Below are 22,406 nucleotides of genomic sequence, written 5' to 3' on the forward strand. Positions count from 1 at the left end.
TAAAACTTGGCAGAGAGGGCCTTCTGGCATAAATTCACAGTCTGATCTCACTCACATGAGTTGAGGACCACAGGACCTCAGAAACTCTAATCATGACTAAGAAAGGAGGCAAATCCGATGCAATAGGGTCTCCTGCTGCTTTGCATAGAAAGAGTCCTCTGTAATTCCCTCCTTCTAGCAATCAAAGGGCTTCTAGCTGAATCACTATGTGGATTCTGTTTCTCAATGATAGGAATGGAGAAAAGGTTTAGTATCTTTATTTTGGATTTAAGCACAGAGTTGTTTGCTGTGTTCATAGGGATGTTTTTGGAGACAGCACAGGGCATTAGGGTTCACCCTATGGTTTAGGGACTGGGATGAGGAAGACTTGGAGGTCGGGGTAGTAAGTGAAGAGTGGGCACGAATTCAGGTTGAAGCATCCCCCAGTCAAACATTAACTATCTTGGAAGTTGTGTCGGTGAGGGGACCAGCACCAATCCTCGGTTGGTAGTCTGTACAGGTGGTGAGTTCTAGGTCAATAGTGGTAAGTCCCAGGTCGGAAATGGTGACCCTCCCCAGGTCGCCAGATTCGGAGGCCCATGCAGGTCTGGAAGTAGAGGCCCAAAGGTCAAACCTGTGAAGTCTGGAGGGCAACACCGAAAGTCAAAGTCAAAGGCAGAGGCCCAAAGGAGTTACGAAAGTCCAAAAGAGTCACCAGGGCCCAGTTCACTAGGATCAGAGGTCTGTGTGAGTCTGGCAGTCAAGGTCTGACAGTCAAGCCCATGATCAGCACTTTGGGGTGAAGTCTCAAATTGGAGTGAGTCTGAGGAGCTGGAGACAAAGACCGGAAGCCCAGAGGAAACCTGTCCTGGAGTTGGAGCCCTCTGTGTGTGTGTGTGTGTGTGAGTTGCTGTGAGTGAATTAGTGATGGGAAAGAGGCTTGCTTTGCTGTTATTGTCGTGTCTTTTTTATTGTTATTGTTGCTGCTTGTGTTGTTCTATGGAACATTTTGAGAGTGCCATGTTGTCACCAGAATGTCTGGCAACACTTACAAGTTGCCCCAGCACCCTTGGGTATGCTAGTTATGCTAGTTGGGCAAACAAGGTATTTCACTGTCTGTTTTGATGTACGTGTGATAAATACATCTGAATCTGAACTTGATTCTAAGGTTTAGATTATCTATGGAAAAACATATAAACCACTTAAAAGTAAAGAAATTCAGCTGGAGATGGTCCAATTTCAGTACAGATGTGACCAGAATAAATTAGAATCAAAGCTTGACAGGCAAAACTATACTTGAAAAATGGGACGCGATTAAAGTCAAACTATTTCAGCTTCAGTGTAGCAACATTCTCATGAAAGAGAAAAGTAGTGAAATTAAAACTCGAATTCCATGGATCACCAGAAACAGTGAAAATATAATATAGCAGTAAAAAGAGACCATATGACTGATTAAGGGTTGTTAAAACTGGAATGATTACAGGAAATTCAAAGAGTAAGTGAAAAGGGAAATGAGAGACAATGTAAGACCATCAAAAAAGAGTGGTAGCAAACACAAAAGGGAATCAAATATTCTGCAGGTATTAAACAGGAAGAGGCTGATAAGCAGAGGGACAGGGCAATCAAGTCAAATAAGAAGCCTATTTATGGAGGCAAGAGGCATGGCTGATGTAGTAAATGGCAACTTGACATGATGTTTTTGCATTATGTTGCACAAAGATTCTCAGCAAATGATGATCTAATTAAAATCTGGCTGATCTAATAATTCATAAACAATAGTTAATAGACTGTCAGGCTGAATATAAAATAGATAAACACCCAGGTGATACACACAAGCTGCTGGGAGGAATTCAGCTAGCTAGGCAGCATCTATGGAAAAGAGTAAACAGTAGAGTTTTTGGCCAAGGTCCTTCATCAGCACAGATACAGGCCCTTCAGCCCAACCAGTCCATGCCAACCATGAAGCTCAGCCAGCTAGTCGCAATTTCCTGTGCCTGGCCCATGTCCCTCCATGCCCCACCACTACATATACCCCTATCCAAGTGTTTCTTAAATGATACTTTTGTCCCTGCCTCAATCATTTAATCTGGCAGATCATTCCATATACTCACCACTCTCTGCGTGAGGAAAAATTAGCCCCTCAGATCCCTTCTAAATCTTTTCCCTCTCATCCTAAACCTATACCCCTTAGTTTTGGACTCCCTACTTAGGGTGGGGAGAGGGAGGGACACTGTTACTATTCGCTTTATCTAAACTCAGTGGAAACTTTATTGGGAACAGAAGTGTGCCTAACAACGTTGCCACTGAATGTATTTCTGTATGTTCATGTTCTGCTGCTGCTGTAGCCAATCCACTTCATGGTGCAACATGATACTCTTCTGCACACCACTATTGTGACACGTTGTTATTTGAGTTACTGTTGCCTTCTTGATAGCTTGAACCAGTGTGGCCATTCTCCTCTGACTTTCCTCATTAACAAGGCATTTTCACTCATGGAACTGATGGTCATTGGATGATTTTGTTTTTGTTTTTCACACCATTCTTTGTAATTTCTTGAGACAGTTGCGCATGAAAATCTCAGGAGATCAGCAGTTTCTGAGATACACAAACCACCCTGTCTGGCACCAAAAATCATTCCACGGTCAAAGTCACTTAGATCACATTTTCCCCATTCTGATTTTTGGTCTGAACAACAACTGAACCTCTTGACCATATCTGAATGCTTTTGTGCATTCATTTGCTGCCACATAATTGGCTGATTTGCTATTTGCATTAGCATGCAGATGTACAGGTGTACCTAATAAAGTGTATGCCTCTCATAATTTTAAACACTTCCAAGAGGTCACCATTTCTGTTGTATTCCAAGGAATAAAGACCTGGCCTGGCTAACCAGTCCCAATAACTCAAGCCCTCTAGTTCTTGCCACATTGTTGTAAATCTTCACTGCACTCTTTCCAGTTTAACCATGTCTTTTCTATAATAAGACAACTATAACTGTACACAGTACTCCAATGCAGCCTCACCAATGACTTGTGCATGCCTTCTACTTAGTGTACAGGATACAATTTTTAGATTTTAGATAACGCAAAACTTAGTGAGCTATGAAGAAAGTAATAATAGTACACAGGCTTACTGAATGGGTGGATAAGTGGCACATAAGATTTAATGCTGAAAAATGTGAACTGTTTAATTTTTACAGAAAGAAAGAGGAGAAGCAATGTAAACTAGTGGACTCAGCAAGAAAAGCAGTAGAAAAACTGAGAAACATTTTGACATATAGTTTGGCTGACATGCCAGTATATGTTGAGAATATGATTGAATGGGCATACTTCACTTTTCTGAGCTCTATCACAGAAAGAGGTTACCAGATGACCAGAAGAAAAGATACAAGACATTCTCAAAATCTCTGTAACTTGACTAATTTGTTTCCCAGTTCCGATCAAAGGTCTTGGTTCTGAGACATTAACAAAGTTCCTATCAGGGACTAATACACCCCTTCTACTGACACCAGTAAAAGAATAATAAATTTGATGGGCAAGCCACTTTAAAATTTTATTGAGAAAGAATCAGTAAATCCACAAGACATGCATAAAAGCAATAGAAGTAGTCATTCATTTATTCAGTGCTAGAGGTCAGGCTCGGCAGGTTCAAATGCAGAGTAACAGACAGTTCAATAACCATACTGGTGGTTAAATCAATGAATATATCTTTGTACTCCACATTGTGCCAACTACACCACTGACTCTGAGAACATATCAATGCATCACAGGCCCAATGGTCATCAAAAAAACAATCACTATCACTCTACTAAGAAATTGCTTGCTGCATTTGGTAGCCCAGTGTAAGATTTAAGTTCAATATCAAAAGGCATGGATATGATTGACACAAATATACTGTAGTGGTAGCCAAATCCTTTGGCACACACTGGGATCCAACATTGATCCAGCATCTGAAGGTTATTATCACAGCTTCAAATGGACCACAGGTAGCCTCTCTGCAACAGTGATGCTGAAACTGCTTGTAAATATCATAGTTGAAGAATGGTTGTTGGCATATTGTGTTCTCCAACATGCAGGTCCCAATACTATCTCAGAGGCTGCTTTTGAGATTGTATGAAAATGAATTATAAATTAACACACACTAAATGCTGGAGGAACTCAGCATGGCAGGCAGCATAAACAATGGACATTTCAAGCTGAGAGCCTTCATCAGGACAGGAAAGGAAGGAGGCAAAAGCCAGAATAAGAAGTGGTGGATGGGGAAGGAATACAAGCTAGCAGGTGATAAGTGAGACCATATGAGGGAGATGGTGGTTGGGTGGGGGAGGAGATGAAATAAGAAGCTGGGAGGTGATAGGTGGAAGAGGTAAAAGGCTGAAGAAGAAGGAATCTAAAAAGAGATTACAGTGAACCGTGGAACAAAGGGAAGGAGGAGGAGAACCAGAAGGAGGAGATGGACAGGTGAGGGGTGGGAACCAGAATGGAGAATGGATAAAGAGAGAAAGGGAGGTGGGGAAAAAATTACCTGAAGTTAGAGAAATTGGTTGTTGACACCATCAGATTGGAGGCTGCCCAGGCAGAAAATGAGGTGTTTCTCCTCTCACCTGAGTTTGGCCGCATCGTGGCAACAGAGAGGCCATGGACAGAACTGTTGGAATGGGAATAGGAAGTGGGTGGCTACCAGCAGTACTGCCTTTTACAATGGACAAAGGTGCTTGATGAAGTAATTCCCGATCTTCAGACTCCTCTGTGTTGTTGTTCACTGATATCGAGGAGGCTATACCAGATAACCCCGACTACTCACAGGTGAAGTGTTGTCTCACTTGGAAAGACTGTTTGGGGACCTGAATGGTGGTGAGTGAATCAAGGTGTAGTGGCAGGTGTAGCACCTGTTACACTTGCAGAGATAAGTTCCAGGAGCGAGATTAGTGGGGAGGAACAAGTGGGCAAGGGAGCAATCCTTACGGAAAGTGGAGAGTGCGGGGAGGGAAAAATGTGCTTAGTGGTAGGATCCTGTTGGAGGTGGCAGAAGTTATGGAGAATGATGTGCTGGATATGGAGGCTGGTTGGGTGGTAGATAAGGACAAGTGGAACTCTATCTGTTTTACCACAGTGGGAGGAAGGGATGAGAGCAGATGTGTGGGAAATGGAGGTGATGCAGGTGAGGGCAACGTTGATGGTGGTGGAAGGGAAAAAGTAGAACATCTCAGATGTTTTGGAATGGAAAGCTTAATCCTGAGAACAGATGCAAAGGAGACAAAGGAACTGAGAGAAGAGAATATCATTTTTACAAGAGACAGGATGGGAAGAGGTATAGTCAAGATAATTGTGAGAGCCAGTAGGTTTGTAAAAAATGTGAGTAGATAGTCTGTCTCCAGAGATGGAGGCAGAGAGATCAGGAAAGGGGAGGGAGGAGTCAGAGATGGAACAAATAAATTTGAGGGCATGGTGGAAGTCGGAGGCAAAGTCGATGAAATTGACAAGCTCATCATAGAAGCAGGAAGCAGTACCAATTCAGTCATCAATGTCAAACAAGATCCTATCCCTAAGTATCAGATGGGATACTAAGCACATCTTTTCCTCACCCTCACTCTCTGTTTTCCTTAGGGATTGCCCTCTACATGACTCCCTTATCCACTCATTCCTTCCCACTAAGCTCTTTCTAGCCACTGGTCCTTGCAAGTGTGACAAGTACTACACTTACCCCCAAACCTCCTATCCCATCTGGGTAGCCTTCAACCTTATACCATGAACATCAATTTCGCTAACTTCTAGTAAAATCTCCTAACTCACCCTTCTCTCTTTGTCCATTCCCCATTCTGGTTCCCACTCTCACCCCTTCTCTTCTCCTCACCTGCTCATCTCCTCCCTCTGATGCCACTCCTTCCCTTTCTTTCATGGTTTACTGTTCACTCTTATTAGATTCCTTCTTCTTCAGCCTTTTACCTGTTCCACGTATCACCTCCCAGTTTTGTATGTCATCCCCTTCCTACTCACTCTCATCTTTTTTTTATATAGAGTCAAAGTCATAGAAAATTACAGCACAGAAACAGGCACTTTGGCCAATCTAGTTCATGCCAAACCATTTCAACTGCCTAGTACCATTGACCTGCGCTGGTAGGTCATCCATGTACCTATCCAAATTTCTCTTAAAAGTTGAAATCAAGCTGGCATGTACTACTTGTCTTGGCAGCTCATTCCACACTCTCATAACCCTCTGAGCGTAGAAGTTTCCCCTCAGAAATGGGTCATTTGGCCCTTTCAGTCTGCTCTGCCATTTCATCATGGCTGATCCAATTTTCCTTTAAACCCAAATCTCATGTCTTCTCCCCATATCCCTTCATGCCCTGATCGATCGAGAATCAATCAATCTCTGCCTTAAATATACATAATGACTTGGCTTCCACAGCTGCCTGTGGCAAAGAATTCCACAGATTCACCACACTCTGGCTCAAGAAATTCCTCCCCATCTCCATTCGAAAAGGACGCCTCTCTACTCTGAGGCGATGTCCTCTGGCCTTAGACGCTTCACATCCACTCTATCAAGGCCTTCCACCATTCGATAGGTTTCAATGTGATCACCCCTCATTCTTCTGAATTCCAGTGAATACAGACTCAGAGCCATCAAACGCTCGCTTTCATGCTCCCCCCCCCCCCCCCCCACCAGCCTTCTATTCTGGTTCCTACCTCCTTCCTTTCCAGTCCTATTTAAAGCACTTGGCTGGAAACATCAACTGTTTATTCCCCTCAATTGATGCTGCTTGACTTGCTGAGTTCCTCTAGCATTTTGTGTGTGTTGTTCAAGATTTCCAGCATCTGCAGAATCGCTTGCGTTTATGAGCTATAAATTAAAATAGTTAATTTGCTGATTACAATATGACTAGATGTAATATTTGTACTTCAATTTCTTCTTTCAGATAACATTTAGAAGTTTTGATTAGTGTGTAATTCAGAAGCTGGTATTTTTACACTTAAAATGAAAGTTGTTACCATATATCATTTAATGATGGGAGCTATTCCTTCAGTGTTGCATTATAATTTTATATAAAGAACATATCTGCCATACAATAAGTTTTATAGTTTTGAAAAATATTGTTATAATTGAAAAAATGCAAGGTAGTTCATTTTATTGAAAATAAAAATGGTGTACAAAATTAGAATTCTGAAACAAAATCTGAAAATGCCAGAAATACTCAGTGGATCAAGCAGTGTCAATGGAAGGTAAGAGTTAACACTTCAAGTCTGACAGTTCCTGCCTGACCTGACAAGTGTTTTCTTCAGATGTTTTCTGTTTTCTTTTCAAGTCTTTTCTTGGTTGAAGCAAAATAATAGTTCATCAATAGTGCTTTTGTGGTGAGATTAAAAAGATTGCTCATCAACTCTTCATTACTCTTCAAAAACAGGATAATCCACAGATGACACCTGCCTTCTCTGCAAGAGCTAATGAATTGAAGCGAAAGGACAAATACATGAACGCACTCTTTTCCAGCCATGTACGGAAGGTAAGTATATGATTTGTTGGCACAGCAGGTTGTCATGGATTTTACCATTCAAACTAATCAGTAACTATCGAATTATTACAGCACAGAGACAGCCCACTGAGCCAATGCTGTTTCATTGTAATGCAATCGAGTCAGTCCAAATCCAGCAATTATTTCATTTCCCCCTTGATATTTGAATAAACTATTTGTTTCATTTATTCCACTAACAGTTATATAAAATCACATTTGTGTGTGATTATGGATCTAATTGATCAATGGTACAGTATCTAAAGATATTGGGGATAAGTAACTTTTTGAGAATGTAGGGTTAAAGATGTTTCAGCTTTTGTTTCTATTTCAAAGCCTTTTTATGGATTTCAAAAAACAGCACATCCTTAGCATAGCAACACTATAGTCAATGTAGCCATAGAATTTGTCACTGTTAATTCTCAAAATAGTAGAAATATTCTTTCCTGAGCACTGATATCCTTTTGAACAGAGAAACAATATTCGAAATCCTTGAAGTTACATTTGAAAATGGAAACTAGATTTTTGGATAGTCAGTTACTGTTCAATAATCCCTTGTATACCACAATTAAAAATATTCACATTGATAACAGATGGGCTGCTATGTTTTCCCTTACAAGAAGGAGCAGGGTAATTTTTAAAACCTGTGTACTGTTTAGATCTCAATATGGTATGTCAAATACTGTAGTCTTTTTAAAGATTACATTTTGATCTAACTTCAAAATAACTCAACCTACTGGAATGTCAAATTCTATATTTAAATAGTGCTAATTTGGCTATTTCATTTGGACAAAAATAGGGCATGATTATGCTAAAGAGAGCTGTCCTGAATATTTAAAGTAGCCACCCCAGCTATCCATACTCCTGGGAGTTAGAGCATCTAAACCTCGGAAGGTGGCATGGCTGGGTGCATGTCATAACAGCCTCCCCTCCCCTATGGCTAACTGATGGCCCTGGCTGCCTGGAAAGACGATAATTGTAGTCATGGATGAGAGCCAGATCCAAGATGTCTCTTTCAGGTGCCAATCACTTCTCCTCTAGTGCAAATCCTTCCCAGTCCATGAGATATTGCTGAACATCTCGAACAGTATGCAAGTCCACAATTCTTCTCATGGTGAAAACCTGCTTCCTATCAATAAAACTGGGTGGCGGCAGGGCTGATGGTGGTAGGGCTAATGGGCTGGCATTCACAGGCTTTAACTTAGAAACATGGAAAGTGGGATTGACCTTGAGGGTCTTGGGGAGCTGCAAGATGTGGGCCCCCGGGTTTACTTTCCTGAGAATTTTGAAGGGTCCAGTGAACTTGGGCACCACTTGGAGAGGCAAATCCTGAGTTGGCAGCCAGACCTGTTGCCCAGGCTGCAAAACTGATCCCTGTCTTCTCTTGCATAGAACATAGAAAACCTACAGCACAATACAGGGCTTCGGCCCACAAAGTTGTGCCGAACATGTCCCTACCTTAGATATACTAGGGTTACCCATAGCCCTCGATTTTTCTAAGCTCCATGTACCTAGCTAAAAAGACCCTATCGTATCCGCCTCTACCACCGTTGCCGGCAGCCCATTCCATGTAGTCACCACTCTCTGCATAAAAAACTTACCTCTGACATCTCCTCTGTATCTTCTTCCAAGCACCTTAAACCTGTGCCCTCTTCTGGCAGCCATTTCAGCCCTGGAAAAAAGCCTCTGACTATCCACAAGATCAATGCCTCTCGTCATCTTAAACACCTCTATCAGGTCACCTCTCATCCTCCGTTGCTCCAAGGAGAAAAGGCCAAGTTCATTCAACCTATTCTCATAAGGCACGCTCCCCAATCCAGGCAACATGCTTGTAAATCTCCTCTGCACCCTTTCATTGGTTTCTACATCCTTCCTGTAGTGAGGTGACCAGAACCGAGCACAGTACTCCAAGTGGGGTCTGACCAGGGTCCTATACAGTTGAAGTAACCCTTTACTTCAGCTTTCCTGGTAGAAGCTAACAAAATCTCCCTTGCCCTAGTCCATCTCTCCTTGCGGCATTAGACGAGATCTTCAGCCACAGAAGCCCAACCTCTGCACTATGTTCTCCTCCGCAATTGCAACAATTAAACTTTACCCCTTCACAATGTTCACACTTATGTTCCCCACCACGCTTACTACACCTTAGTTTCCCACGACATATTGCCGCAACATGCCCAGCCCTCTGACATTTGTAACATCTGAGTGGGGGTGGAATATAGGCTCATACATTATAACTAACATAGCCCTAACTAACTTTATCAGGGAGCTTCACTTCATCAAAATACATCAACACAGATAAACTATCTATCCTTTCCCCATTTCTAACTAGTTGCCATCTCTTTCCCTTCTTAAACTTGCATCCCAATAAATGAGGCTTAACCTCTCCTATTGCAATTTCCACTGGAACACCTGTTATAACACACCTAATACCCCTATTTTCATTGGGCAACATACTATCTTTTTGCCAAGTAAAGTCTTCAAAAGTAATGCCTTCTCACATTGTTTCTTATCGTTACAAACGATTTACACTTTACCTCCTCTTAAAGTATGAGCACAATCTATATTCCCTCTAGCAGATTTCAACTGTGCAGTTAATTCAATGGGATTGATAGAAAAAGGCTGTTCCAGGTCAAATTTAAACAATACTTTGATGTCTTCTTTCCTTTTTCCAAAATATCCCGCCCTTCCTCTCCATCACTTGTAATCATTCTAATATTATGTTTCTCTTTCCGTTTTCCAGATCTAGATTCAACTTCATTCCAACATCTTCCCTCCACTTTGCACTCACCCGAACCCTCCATTTGCAGCTCCTTTTCCAGATCCATCCCCCTACCTGAACCTATTCCCACATCCCCACACCATTTACAACCAGAGTCACTGACCGCCACTCCTCCAACCTCCAGCCAAGCAGAAACAGCACCCCATTCACAAGCACTGAACCCCAATTAGCAGGACTGTCTTGAATCTTTAAAGGGCCACGCCAGCTATCCATACTCTGGGAAGTTAGAGCGTCTAAACCTCAAAAGTTGGTGCGGATAGGTGCATGTCATAACAATGTTGTATAAAACAAAAAGAGATATGAGGTTGCCTTTGATTAATGGAGGATTTATACATAGCAGGCTCATACAAACAGCGATCTAAAAACATAAAAGATGAACAAGAGTTTGCCTCTCAGTGCCTCTGATTTACCCCACCATTCAGAATGATCATGGCTGATCTGCCCCAGGCCTCATCTCTTCTTCTCTTTCAGTTCAATATCGCCCTCAATATCCTTTTATTTACTTCCTCTTTAAATATGAAGAATAGTTCTGATGCTCTTCAGTTCTAACTAAATGTCCCAAATCATGAAACTGTGTCATCGAGTTCAAGATTCTCACACTAGTGGAAATATCTCAACATTTACCCTGTCATGCCTGTTGCAGACTCCTCTTTGCAATATATCCTTCCAACACTTTTCATGTCATTGACAAACTTGGGTACTTAACACTTCTCTAGGTCATAAAAATAAATTGTAAATGCTTGGAGGCCACTATCTGACCACTAGGGCACTTCCAGTCTAATTTTTAATGATAATTGAGAGATGATTATTAAATATGACATGAGCAAAAACATCCTTGCTCCTCTCAAGAGTGGTGTTGTGGTATCCTTTCCAACCTTGAGAGAAGATTAGTCAGAGTTTAATGTGCAGGAGGTGCCACTTACCACATTGCAGTATAGTCCAGCTTCAAACTGAAGACTGCTTTTCCTCTGCAATAATATCTGAGCAACAACCTTCTGACCAAAGGGATGCAAGTGCTACTGCTAAGTGGTAATTGAGCTGAAAAAGACCTAAAGTGCTCAAATAATCTTATGTTGCAGAGAAAATGTACAGAGATAAATATTAGCCAGAATGCTAGCTTGAAGTACCTTGCTGTACTTTCAATAATTAATTTAGAAATGTAGGAGAGAAAAGAAGTTAGCCTAAGGAAATTATCCTAGTGGGAGGCATTGTGCTCATGGTAGCTGTGGGAGTCCACAGCTTCTGGTGGATAATGGTTGCCAATTACACCTGAAATGGAGGTGGAAAATTGAGGAAGAGAGTCAGAGATCACATGAGGACTAGAACAGGGTAAAACAAGCAGTGATAAAACTTTTTGGTTTGGTTAAGGATTATGAAGTAGAACTATTACAGTCATTAGTATTCCAGAAGAAGAGAGGAATGGGACATGACAACATTTAAAAAAGAAATATTTCACGTAGCCAACAAAGAGATGGGCTTGGACCTTTATATGCCTTTGTGACTACAGCCCTTAACTGGAATCAAGAAATCAATGTGATAGCATTTTCAAACAAATGAAGGAATTAGACTGATGGATTTAGAATAATTGTGTTTTCTTCAAGCAAAATAGGATTCTGGATATGAGGGATATTGAGGGTTAAAGAAAAAGGGAAAAAAAGACAGGTTCCAGGTCTAGAGAACTAAAGATGTGTGAGGCCCACAAAGAGTATAAAAAAGTCCAGGTAACACTTACAAACTATAATAATAATAATAATAATAATAATAATAATGCAATACAACTGATGAATATGAAACATAAGTATCAGGAATATCAGCAAGCAAAGAAATTAGATCATAGTGCAATAAAGAGAAAATATTCAATGGAATTTACTTCAAGGCTTAAGAAAATCTGCCAAACAGAGCTCAATAGTAAAAATATAATGAAGGCAATAAACACTTTCACTATACCCATATTAACATATTCTTTTGGCATAATATCTTGGTCTGAAGCCGATCTGGAAAATTTACAAAGAAAATAACAACTGAAATAACAAATTTTGGGAAATATATCCTCAGCCATTAAAATCAGTTAGCACCTCTGCCAATCCAGAAAGCCCATAACCTTTGTCAAAGTTGGAGACCAACCACATAGAGGAGATCACCAGCAGGCTTGCTCATCATGCCATCTGACTGGCATTCATTGCATCATCATCATTGACTCCAGACCTGGTCATTCTGTCAGAAACCATGAAGCATGTGATCATGTTAAAACTGACAGTGCCTTGGGAAGACCGGATTGAGGAGCCGTTTGAGCGTAAGAAAGCCGAATACTTGGAGCTGGTACAGCAGTGCCAGAAACAGGTGAAGTGCATGATGGGAGCCTATCGAGGTGGCGTGTAGAGGTTTTGCTGGAAGCACGCTCTGTAGAACCTACTCTCTCTCCTTGGCATTACAGGGCTGTAAAGAAAAGAGCCACCAGGACCGTCACAGAGTCTACTGAGTGAGCCTCCAGATAGTATGGATTAAGAGGTGTGACCCATGAACCAATGCTGGTGGGACTAAAGCCGGGGCCTCATTAACCCTGGCTGGGTCACCTGGGTGAAAGTGGCTGTTGTTGAAAGACTCGAAACACTGATGATGTGTCCCACTGCATCCTAGTATGTATCTCAGCATGTACTCTACATTCAAACACACTTAGATTAACACTACCAAGGACAGAAAGAGGGAGAGGAATAACAGATATTTTTAAAAAATACACAACAATCGGATAAAACTTCTAAGGACATACTTTTGTCATCGAAAACAGGATTCAGCATTCCATACAAGCATAGGCAATTCTGATAAGAAGTATGCACCACTAAACTTAAACAAAAGCACAACCCAGAAAAGTGAAGAAATTATCACTACTGAAGAAAAGGTTAATGAATGGAAGAGCGTGACCCTCCATGGAAGACTCCATCTCCATGGTCTGAGCAGACTAGATGTTAGCAAGGAAGCGTGGAACACCAGGCTCAGAGTTGGAGACCTCTTCCCAAAAACAAAAGGATTTCTTGTGGCAATACAGGACCAGGTGGTTAAAACAAAAAAATATCAAAAATACAGAAAAAAAGACCAACAGATTGAAAATCATAAAAGCAGGAAATGCCAAGAGAAACCAGAAACTATCCAACACATTACGGGATCCTGCAACAGTTCAACTCAATTTGATTATTTACACAAACACAATCAAGGGACAAACATCATTCACCAAAATCTCGCTTTAAAATACAAACTCATAAAAGACACCATACCTTACTATAAATACAATCCTGATCCAGTTTTAGAATCAGAGTCCCACAAATTATATTACATCTGAAAGTCTAGCAATAGCATTCTGAATGAGTTGAAGTTTGTCAATCAATTGCTTTGGAAAATCGGTAAAAAGAGCATTGCAGAAATCTAGTCTATTCACTATAAAGGTGTGAATTAGTTCCTCAGTATTATTATGTGATAAAAATAGTGACAAGTTTATCTCCTTTGGCTTTGGGACCACCCAAAGTATTTCAGTATTATCTTCATTTAGTTTTAGAAAATTATTGTTCATCCATTTGTTTATTGCAGCCATACTGGAAGTCAAAGAAGATGGGGTGTAATCACCATCATGCTCAACTGAGATATACAGTTGTGTGTCATCTGCATAACTGTAGAAATCAGGTTTATGCTCTCTAATTATATCTCCTAAGGGAAGCATGTATGAAGAGAAGAATAGGAGACCAAGACAGCTTCCCTGAGCAATACCAAAAGATGCATCATATCTCTTAGAAAATTGGTCTCCAATACGGACAAAAAAAATTTCACTAAGATATATGAATAAAACCAATTAAAGGCACTGCCAGAAAGGCCAACCCAGTTCTCAAGGCGATCTAGCAGAATGTTATAATCAGTTGTGTCAAAGGCAGCACTTAGATCTAGAATAATTAGAACTGAGGCTCTGTTTGCTTCAGTGCTGAGCCTAAAGTTGCTGATGATTTTGGTCAGGGCTGTCTCCATGCTGTGGTTTGCTCTAAAACCTGACTGAATCTTTTCTATAATATTGTTCTCATTCAGAACAGTCTTCGCAGAGAAGGCAGGGAATAAAATTATTTTGGTTGGGTGCCCACTGAAAGATATGGACATTGTAAGCTGAATGGCCTGTTTCCCTGCTTTATTGATATGATTCTAAACTGTGAAGGACTCTCAAGCTGTTCTGGTGTCATAGAAGTGAGAGAGATCTCTGGTGAATGTGAGTAAGTTGGACCAGGACACTAGAAATTTTTGAAGCAGTGGTGGGTTACAGATATATACACCAAGGTCAATTGCTTTATGCTGAGCGAGACTTGCCTCTAGAGTAAGCAGTAGAATCCAGAAGGGACTGATGTGAGGAAAATAAAATAGGAATTGTGTGAACGAGCATTTGAGTACTAGAACAGATCTGGCAGGCCTAAGAACCTGATTCTGGTATTATACAAATTGTGCCATTTAAAGTTCATAGAGTAAGTTCGAACTACTGGTAAAAGAATGGTTAAAGAATTATAAGCTTTATGTTTCCATACCTCAAAGATTTGCAATTCATTTTTTCTAAAGCTGTTTTGAGGCATGTGACATACCATAGCAAGAGGTGTGCTAATTAACAGCCTAATTTTGTGCTGCACTGCATGTGTGGAGATAAATCACACATGTCCTCCACTGCACTATCCAGAGCTTCACAGTGACATGCAGCTCATCAGCAGAGGAAGTGCATTACTGGCCTTCAGCTAATACCTAGATTGTGGGTAGATGCTAAAGACATATACCACCAAGCTTGGTACCTCTAGCTATTTGGCACTGAGACACCACCAGCAACTGTACAGGGGCACTGCCATCTGACCATTTATGATGCTAATAGAGATGAGTTCAGAAAAAGGAACTTGTGAATAATGCATGTCATCTTTTCCCAAAATATGTATCTAAAATTGTCAAATGTTATTGTAAAAGAACTTCATCTTTTGTGAGCTAATCTAAAATATGTGAATGAATGTTTATGCAGTCTTGAAGCATAACAGCAGATGAGGAAAGGGTATATCCAGTTGTGCAATTTTAGAAACAAAGGTTGTTTAATGTAAATAGTACATCATTCAAAGTTTTAAAGTCTCCCAAGTGAATATTAACTGATATGACAATATGCAGGACTATACTGGATAACAGCTGGAATATTTGTTATATGGAATAATAGAACAAAAATTACTAAATAGATGCATTACTAAGTAAATATGTGAGTCCTCTGCAAATTTTCAAGCTAGGTTTTCACATGTGCATACAATTCAAAGATAAACCAGTTAAAATTTCAAAGTACTTTAGCACTTTATGTCATTACCTAAGAGGACATTGGTAGATTCAAGATACAGATCGATAGCTGTTTGGATACTTAAACAATTAAGGGGTACAAGGTCAGTGCAGGAAAGTGATGCTAAGGCACAATATTGATCATATTGAAAGCTGGAGCAGGCACAAAAGGCCCACATTTGCTTTTGTGTATGCTCCAAGTTTGTGATGTCACTTCTGCATTACACTATAATAATTATTATAAATAATTCATTAAAATACATTAGACCTCTACCTCTACCTGACTTTAAAGGCATAAATGATATTTGTACATATTTTCCAAAACTCCTCTTTTCTATATTTTGTAAATTTTAATTAATTTTTTTAATGGTACATTTTCCAACTGCTTATTTACAGTATAACCCCAGGTTTTAGTCTTGCAGTGTTATTTCTATCACATGAGTTCTGATACTAGACATTTCCACTTTTTAGGTCAATTTTGAACATCAGCACTAGATGCTACTGCCACCTATCATATAAATCCTAAAATATAATTTGTACTCAAAGAAAATTAATATCTAGAATGGATGTTGTGACTTGGGGAATTTCTACCTGTCATTTCTCCTCAGCTAACTGTAGTTTTCTTTTGTTCTGAGAAATCAGTAAGAGAATTGAGGACTTTAATATAGTGTCACAAGGTTCTTCATATCATATGGCATTGTCATTCATTATAGGTATTGCAGAACCTGAACTGAGATCATATCAGAATCAGCTCAGATTTTGTATCATTGACATATGACATGAAATGTTTGTGGCAGCAGTACAGTGCAAAGGCATAAAAATCTACAAATTAGAACAGTACAGGCCTTTTGGCCCTGTTGTACCAACTCTTTAACCTACTCCAAGATCAATCTAACCCTTCCCTCCCACATAGCCCTCCATTGTACTTTCATCCATGTGCCTGTCCAAGAGTTTTTTAAATTCCCCCTAATGCATCTGCCTCCACCACCAGTCCAGGCAGCGCATTCCATGCATCTTCCACTCTCTGTGTAAAAAGCATACCTCTGACATCCCCTTATACTTTCCTTCAAACACATTAAAATTATGCCCCCGATCTTATTTCTCTCCTGGGAAAAAGCCTCTGGGTGTCCACCCTATCGATGCCTCTTTTCATCATGTACACCTCTATCAGGTCACCTCTCCTCATCCTCTCCAAATAGAAAAGGCCTTGCCCACTCACCTATCCTCATAAAACATGTTTTCTAATCCAGGCAGCATCCTCGTAAACCTCCTCTGCACCCTCTCTAACTATTCCACGTTCTTACTATAATGAGAAAGCCAGCACTGAACACAATACTCCAAATCACAAGCAAGAGAAAGTCTGCAGATGCTGGAAATCCAAGCAACACACACAAAATGCAGGAGGAACTCAGCAGGCCAGGCAGTATCAATGGGAAAAATACAGTTGGCCCAAAACATTGACTGTACTTTTTTCCATAGATGCTGCCTGTCCTGCTGAGTTCCTCCAGCATTTTGTGTGTGTTGCTCATAATAATCCAAGTGTGCTCTAACCAGAGCTTTATAGAGCTGTAACTTTACCCGCAGCTCTTGCACTCAGTCCCCTGACTAATGAAGGTCAACACATCACTCGTCTTTTTAACCACTCTATCAACTTGCACTGTAACTTTGCAGTATCAGATGGATGTGAAGCCCAATATCCCTCTGTTCTTCCACACTATTAAGAATCATAGCTCTAACTCTGTATTCTGCTTTCAAGTTTGACCTTCCAAAGTGAATCACTTCACACTTTGACTGATTAAACTCTATCTGCCACTTCTCAGCCCAGCTCTGCATCCTATCAATGAGCCATTGTAACCTACAGCAACCCTCCACACTATCCACAGCACTACCAACCATAGTGTCATCTGCAAATTTACTAACCCACCCTTCCACTTCCACATCTAAATCATTTATAAAAATCACAAACAGATCCCTGAGGATCATTGATCACCAACCTCCAACCAGAATACCTTCCATCTTTAACCACCCTCTACTTTCTGTGGGCAAACCAATTCTGAATCCACGCAACTAAGTTTCATTGGATCCCAACGTTCCTAATGAGCCTACCATGAGGAACCTTGTCAAATGCCTTACTACAATCCATATATACTACATCCACTGTTCTGCTTCTTCAACAAGTTGTTTTATCACTTCCTTGAAAATACAATCAGGCTCACGAGGCATGACCTGCCCTTCATAAAACCATGCTAATTACCCCAAACCAATTATGTTTCTCCAAATGGTCATGAAGCCTGTCTCTAAGAATCCTCTCCAGTAGCTTCCTCACCACTGACGTAATAATGTCTATAATTCCCAGGGTTATCCCTATTACCTTCCTTCCCTCTAGGCATGTTACAACTCTCATAGCTCAACTCTGAATTTAAAAATTTTAGATACTCAACAATTGCAGTTTGTGTTAGAGCTGGCCAATTGTCACATAAGAGCAGGTATGTCTTTGGGGATGGGAACAGGATTGGTGTTTCCAATTGATTAAATTGGTGAATCGGTTTATTATTGTCACATGTACCAAAATACAGTGAAAGTCTTGTCTTCATAATGGTTGTACAGATCAATTCGTCACAGCAGTGCATTGAAGGTAGTACATGGTAAAACAATAATAGTGCAGAATAAAGTGTTACAGTTACAGAAAAAAATGCAGTGTAGGTAGACAGAAAGGCACAGGATCATAATGAGGTAGATTGTGAGGTCAAGAGTCACCTTATTGTACGAGGGAACCTGTCATGCTTTTTTCTCACTCACTGGGCCCCAGGAACTACGTTTCCCTTTCAACTCACCAGGGGTTCAGTTCCCATGTTTCCTTCGGACTCATTGGCCCCCAGTTCCCACACTCCTTGTTGTTCACCAAACCCTCAGTTCCCATTTCCTTTTTTCAACTCACTGAGGCCCTGGTCCCATGCTCCTTTCAGACTCACCAGGGCCCTGTTTCTCATGTTCTTCGTAAACTCAGCTTTTTCCTGCCTCGTGCTTCTTTTAAGCTTGCTTGATTTACTGCAAAATTTATTATAATTCTTTGTGAAATCAAAAATGTGCAAAGATATTAATAAGGAATATTATCCAAAAGTTTGGAAAATCTGCTAGTATAGCAACACCAAACTCCTGAGTATGTCAGATCATTGGAGTTTGACTGCATACAGTGGAGTTATTTACTGTGCCTTACTTGCATCAATAGGTGTAAGCCTGGAGGCTGGAAAATATTCCATTGTCATCAGATGACAAGCCACTGAATACTTATGAGAAGCAGTAAATCACTGTTCTCACTAAGAGGAATATGTTCTTTTTGATACTTTTTACCCAATGAAGATGGACTTGTGTGGCAAATGAAAGGAGTTAATTTGAAACTTATTTTGTTTTCCTTTTTACTGGAGATGAGTGACCCAACATGAACCTTGGTTGTTCTTGATGTTAGTCTCATGAATATATGTCACCCTAAGGTAAAATATTGTATATACCAGCAATTTTTCATTAGTCAATATTTGTTTCCTTTATTACCAGCTGACAGTTACATTATGCTTTAACCTATAGAACTCATTGGATATATCAATGCTTGTAGTCGTCACCCAAGTTGCAGGATTCCATAGAACTCTGATTGATATACATAAATGAGTAAACTGAGGCTTCCTTGTACATGTTTAGTGGGATTCTACAAAAGATCCCTTCACACTCTTTAAAATAAGTCCAGAAAACATAGAAGCAGAATCAGGCCATTTGGCCTATCGAATCTGCTCTGCCATTCAATCCTAGCTAATTTATTTTTCCTTCTCAGCCCATTTTCCTGCTTTCTCCACCTAACTTTATACATCTTTACTAATCAAGAACCTATCAACCTTTGCTTTAAATATACCCAATGACTTGGCCTCCACAGCAGCCTGTGGCAAACAATTCCACAGATTCACCACCCTCTGGCTAAATAAGTTCCTCCTCATCTCTGTTCTAAATGAATATCCTTTCATCACAAGGCTGTGCCCTCTAGTCCTAGACTCTCCCACCAATGGAATCATCCTCTCCACATCCACTCTATCCAGGTCTGTATTATTCAGTAGGGTTCAATGAGATCCTCTCTCATCCTTCTAAACTCCAGAGAGTACAAGCCCAGAACTATCAAACACTCCTCATACATTAATTCTTCCATCCCTAGTATCATTCTCATAAGCCTCCTATGGAACCTCTCCAATGCCATCACATTCTTCCCTTGATATGGAGCCCAAAACTGCTCACAATACTCTGAATGTGGTCTAGCCTCATAAAGCATTAGCATTACTTCTTTGCTTTTATAATCTAGTCCTCTTGAAATGGCAGCTAGCATTGTATTACTGTCAACTCAACTCAACTTGCAAGTTAATCTTTTGGGAATCCTGCACTAGAGCTCCCAAGTCCATTTGCACCTCCAATGTCTGAATTCTCTCCCATTTACAGATGGATTGTGCTCAGGAATATACTAATATAATAGCTATGTTAGGATCTTTTTGAAATTGTTGATCTCTGCTAGGTTGAAAGACACTTTGAGAAGATAACTATACTGTAGGTCTTGGTCCTGGAGTTTTTCAGGGAGAAATTAAACCAAAACTCCTCCTACTCTGAAGTTTGAGCCTAAAAGTTTGAACCATGAGACAATTTGAAAAAAAGCAGGGAAAATTTCTTTACTATTGTGGTGAACTACATATACCTGTCTGGACACGCCCCCTGCTGACTGCTCCTGTGGCTCCTCCCACAGACCCCTGTATAAAGGCGATTGAGGTCTGAGCCCGGCTTCTCTGTCTCCAGGATGTAGTATGGTGGTCAACCACTGCTTGTTCCTTCTTCCAGTCAATAAAAGCCGATATCTCGCCTTTACGTCTCAGAGAGAGTTATTGATGGTGCATCAACTATCCTAGCCATTACCCAACAACCAAATACCTGGTCATTAATGTCATTAGTTTTTCTGATAAATGGCTAAGTGCAATTAGCTGCCACATCCCTCTGTAAAACAAGATTCGCAATTCAAATTTACATAATTGGCTGGAAAATGCTTTTGAAAGTCATGAGACCATGAAGGATTCTATCTAAATCTATTTGTTGTGCTGAAGTCAGAAGGGTAACCCTGGGATTTTCCTGATCTCTGTAGTTCATTGTCGTATTTGGAACCTTTGGTGGTTGAAGTGGAAGTTCGGTGTCATCTTTTCTGAGATCAGTAATTGTTTACAAGCTGGTGCTTGTCTGTTTTGATGATGTCCAAGCTGTGCTGCAACAACATTTTATAAAAGATCACAGTTATTCTGTTGAATTCCCCTGGAGTGGATTGCTCACTGCTGATTTTATTGTGTAAAGCAACCTTGGAGGAAGTATTACCAATGAAACAGGGTTTTTTTTTCAAAAGAGGGAAAAATGAAATAATTACCTTTTGTAGAAAACTTCACAAGATAGGGTATGAGGCTGACACAGGATTGAAGATGTGAGATCAGCCAGGATCTAATTAAAGAGTATAGATTTCTAAAGAGCCTGAATAGCTTATTCCTATTTTATTTTAAGAAAACAAAAACTGCTTTAGTGCCATTTTCTAATGAACATTTTGAAGGAAAATCAGCATTGCCATTCACCTTGCAATGATATTCGATTAAGACTTTACTAATTTTTGCATTTTGTTAATTACCTTGTCTTGGGTTGGCTTTGTTACTCAAGCTACATTTTTTTGTGTCTCTCAACAGATAAACCGATTTAATAAATCTGAAGACCGCGCAATTTTCATCACTGACCGGCACCTATACAAATTGGATCCACTGAACCAATATAAAGTGATGAAGACAATTCCTTTGTATAATGTAGGTCATAGTCAAAAAAAGTCTGACTTGAACAACTTTATTTAAATTCCATGTTATTTTTCTCCTTCCATCATCTGTTTTCTTAGGTGTAAATGAATAGATATCCTGAGGTTGTGGAAGTGATAATGCCTGAGTGTCTTTTACAATGCTTCCATGGCTTGTGATGTCTATGACAGAGCAACCTGCTGTGATGGTTGTGTCATTTCCGTTTTATAACTGTCCACAATTAGATGACAGGAACAGCCTCTGGTGACTTGCTGGTGTATTCACCTTTAGGCCTGTGCAAAAATGGAACTGCAGTTAGTTCAGCTCATTTGCCCAGTTCCTTCTTTACCTAACAAGACAGTAGTTTATCATTGTCATTTGGATATTCAACACAAAAGATGTGATAAGCTGCAGCATGAGTGTCTCGAACTATACTTTTACTAAGCTCCCCTTCTTCAGTCTCCCCACCAAATGAAAAGCTGTCCATACAATTTAGACATAATATTTTCTACTTCACTTGTTAAGACTGACATCAATAAAACATGAGATGAGTCCACTGCCCAAAGCTTTTAAAATTATGTAGTGATGAGTCTATTCCAGATTAACAGCTACATAAACTCCATATATGAATCTTAATTAAAATCCAACAGAATTTTTTTCCAGAATGGATAGGTTTTTTCCCTACAAAAAAAAACCCTTAAACATAAATATATACTGCTCATTGTTCAAAAATCAGGGTTTCTTTTTCCCCAACCACAATTTGTGAAATGGTGCCAAATTTACCAATTGGTTGTATTCAGTTCATTTTGGAGAAGATATACAATGATATTGTACCATTATGTGCCCAGATGTTCACTGGTAAATTCATCTTACTGTTAGAATCGTTCAGTATCAGCATTTCCGTGGTAACCTAGTTTCCATAGCAATCCCCTTGGAGACTACATCAGCTGATGTCTCGCTGTATAGTGGAACATAGTTGCTG

General features: G+C 40.1%; 1 protein-coding gene across 2 annotated transcripts in view; it reads left to right on the forward strand.

Annotated features, from left to right (window-relative positions):
* myo1d (myosin 1D) overlaps positions 1 to 22,406 on the forward strand; it is a 557,628-nt gene that overhangs the window by 382,122 nt on the left and 153,100 nt on the right. For both annotated transcript variants that reach the window (XM_073070702.1, XM_073070703.1), the window contains 2 exons: positions 7,382 to 7,480; positions 21,326 to 21,439. In XM_073070702.1, the coding sequence (XP_072926803.1) occupies positions 7,382 to 7,480; positions 21,326 to 21,439 (213 nt within the window). The remainder of the gene's footprint in view (positions 1 to 7,381; positions 7,481 to 21,325; positions 21,440 to 22,406) is intronic.

Source organism: Hemitrygon akajei, chromosome 18, assembly GCF_048418815.1.
Source record: "Hemitrygon akajei chromosome 18, sHemAka1.3, whole genome shotgun sequence".
Classification (NCBI taxonomy): Eukaryota; Metazoa; Chordata; class Chondrichthyes; order Myliobatiformes; family Dasyatidae; genus Hemitrygon; species Hemitrygon akajei.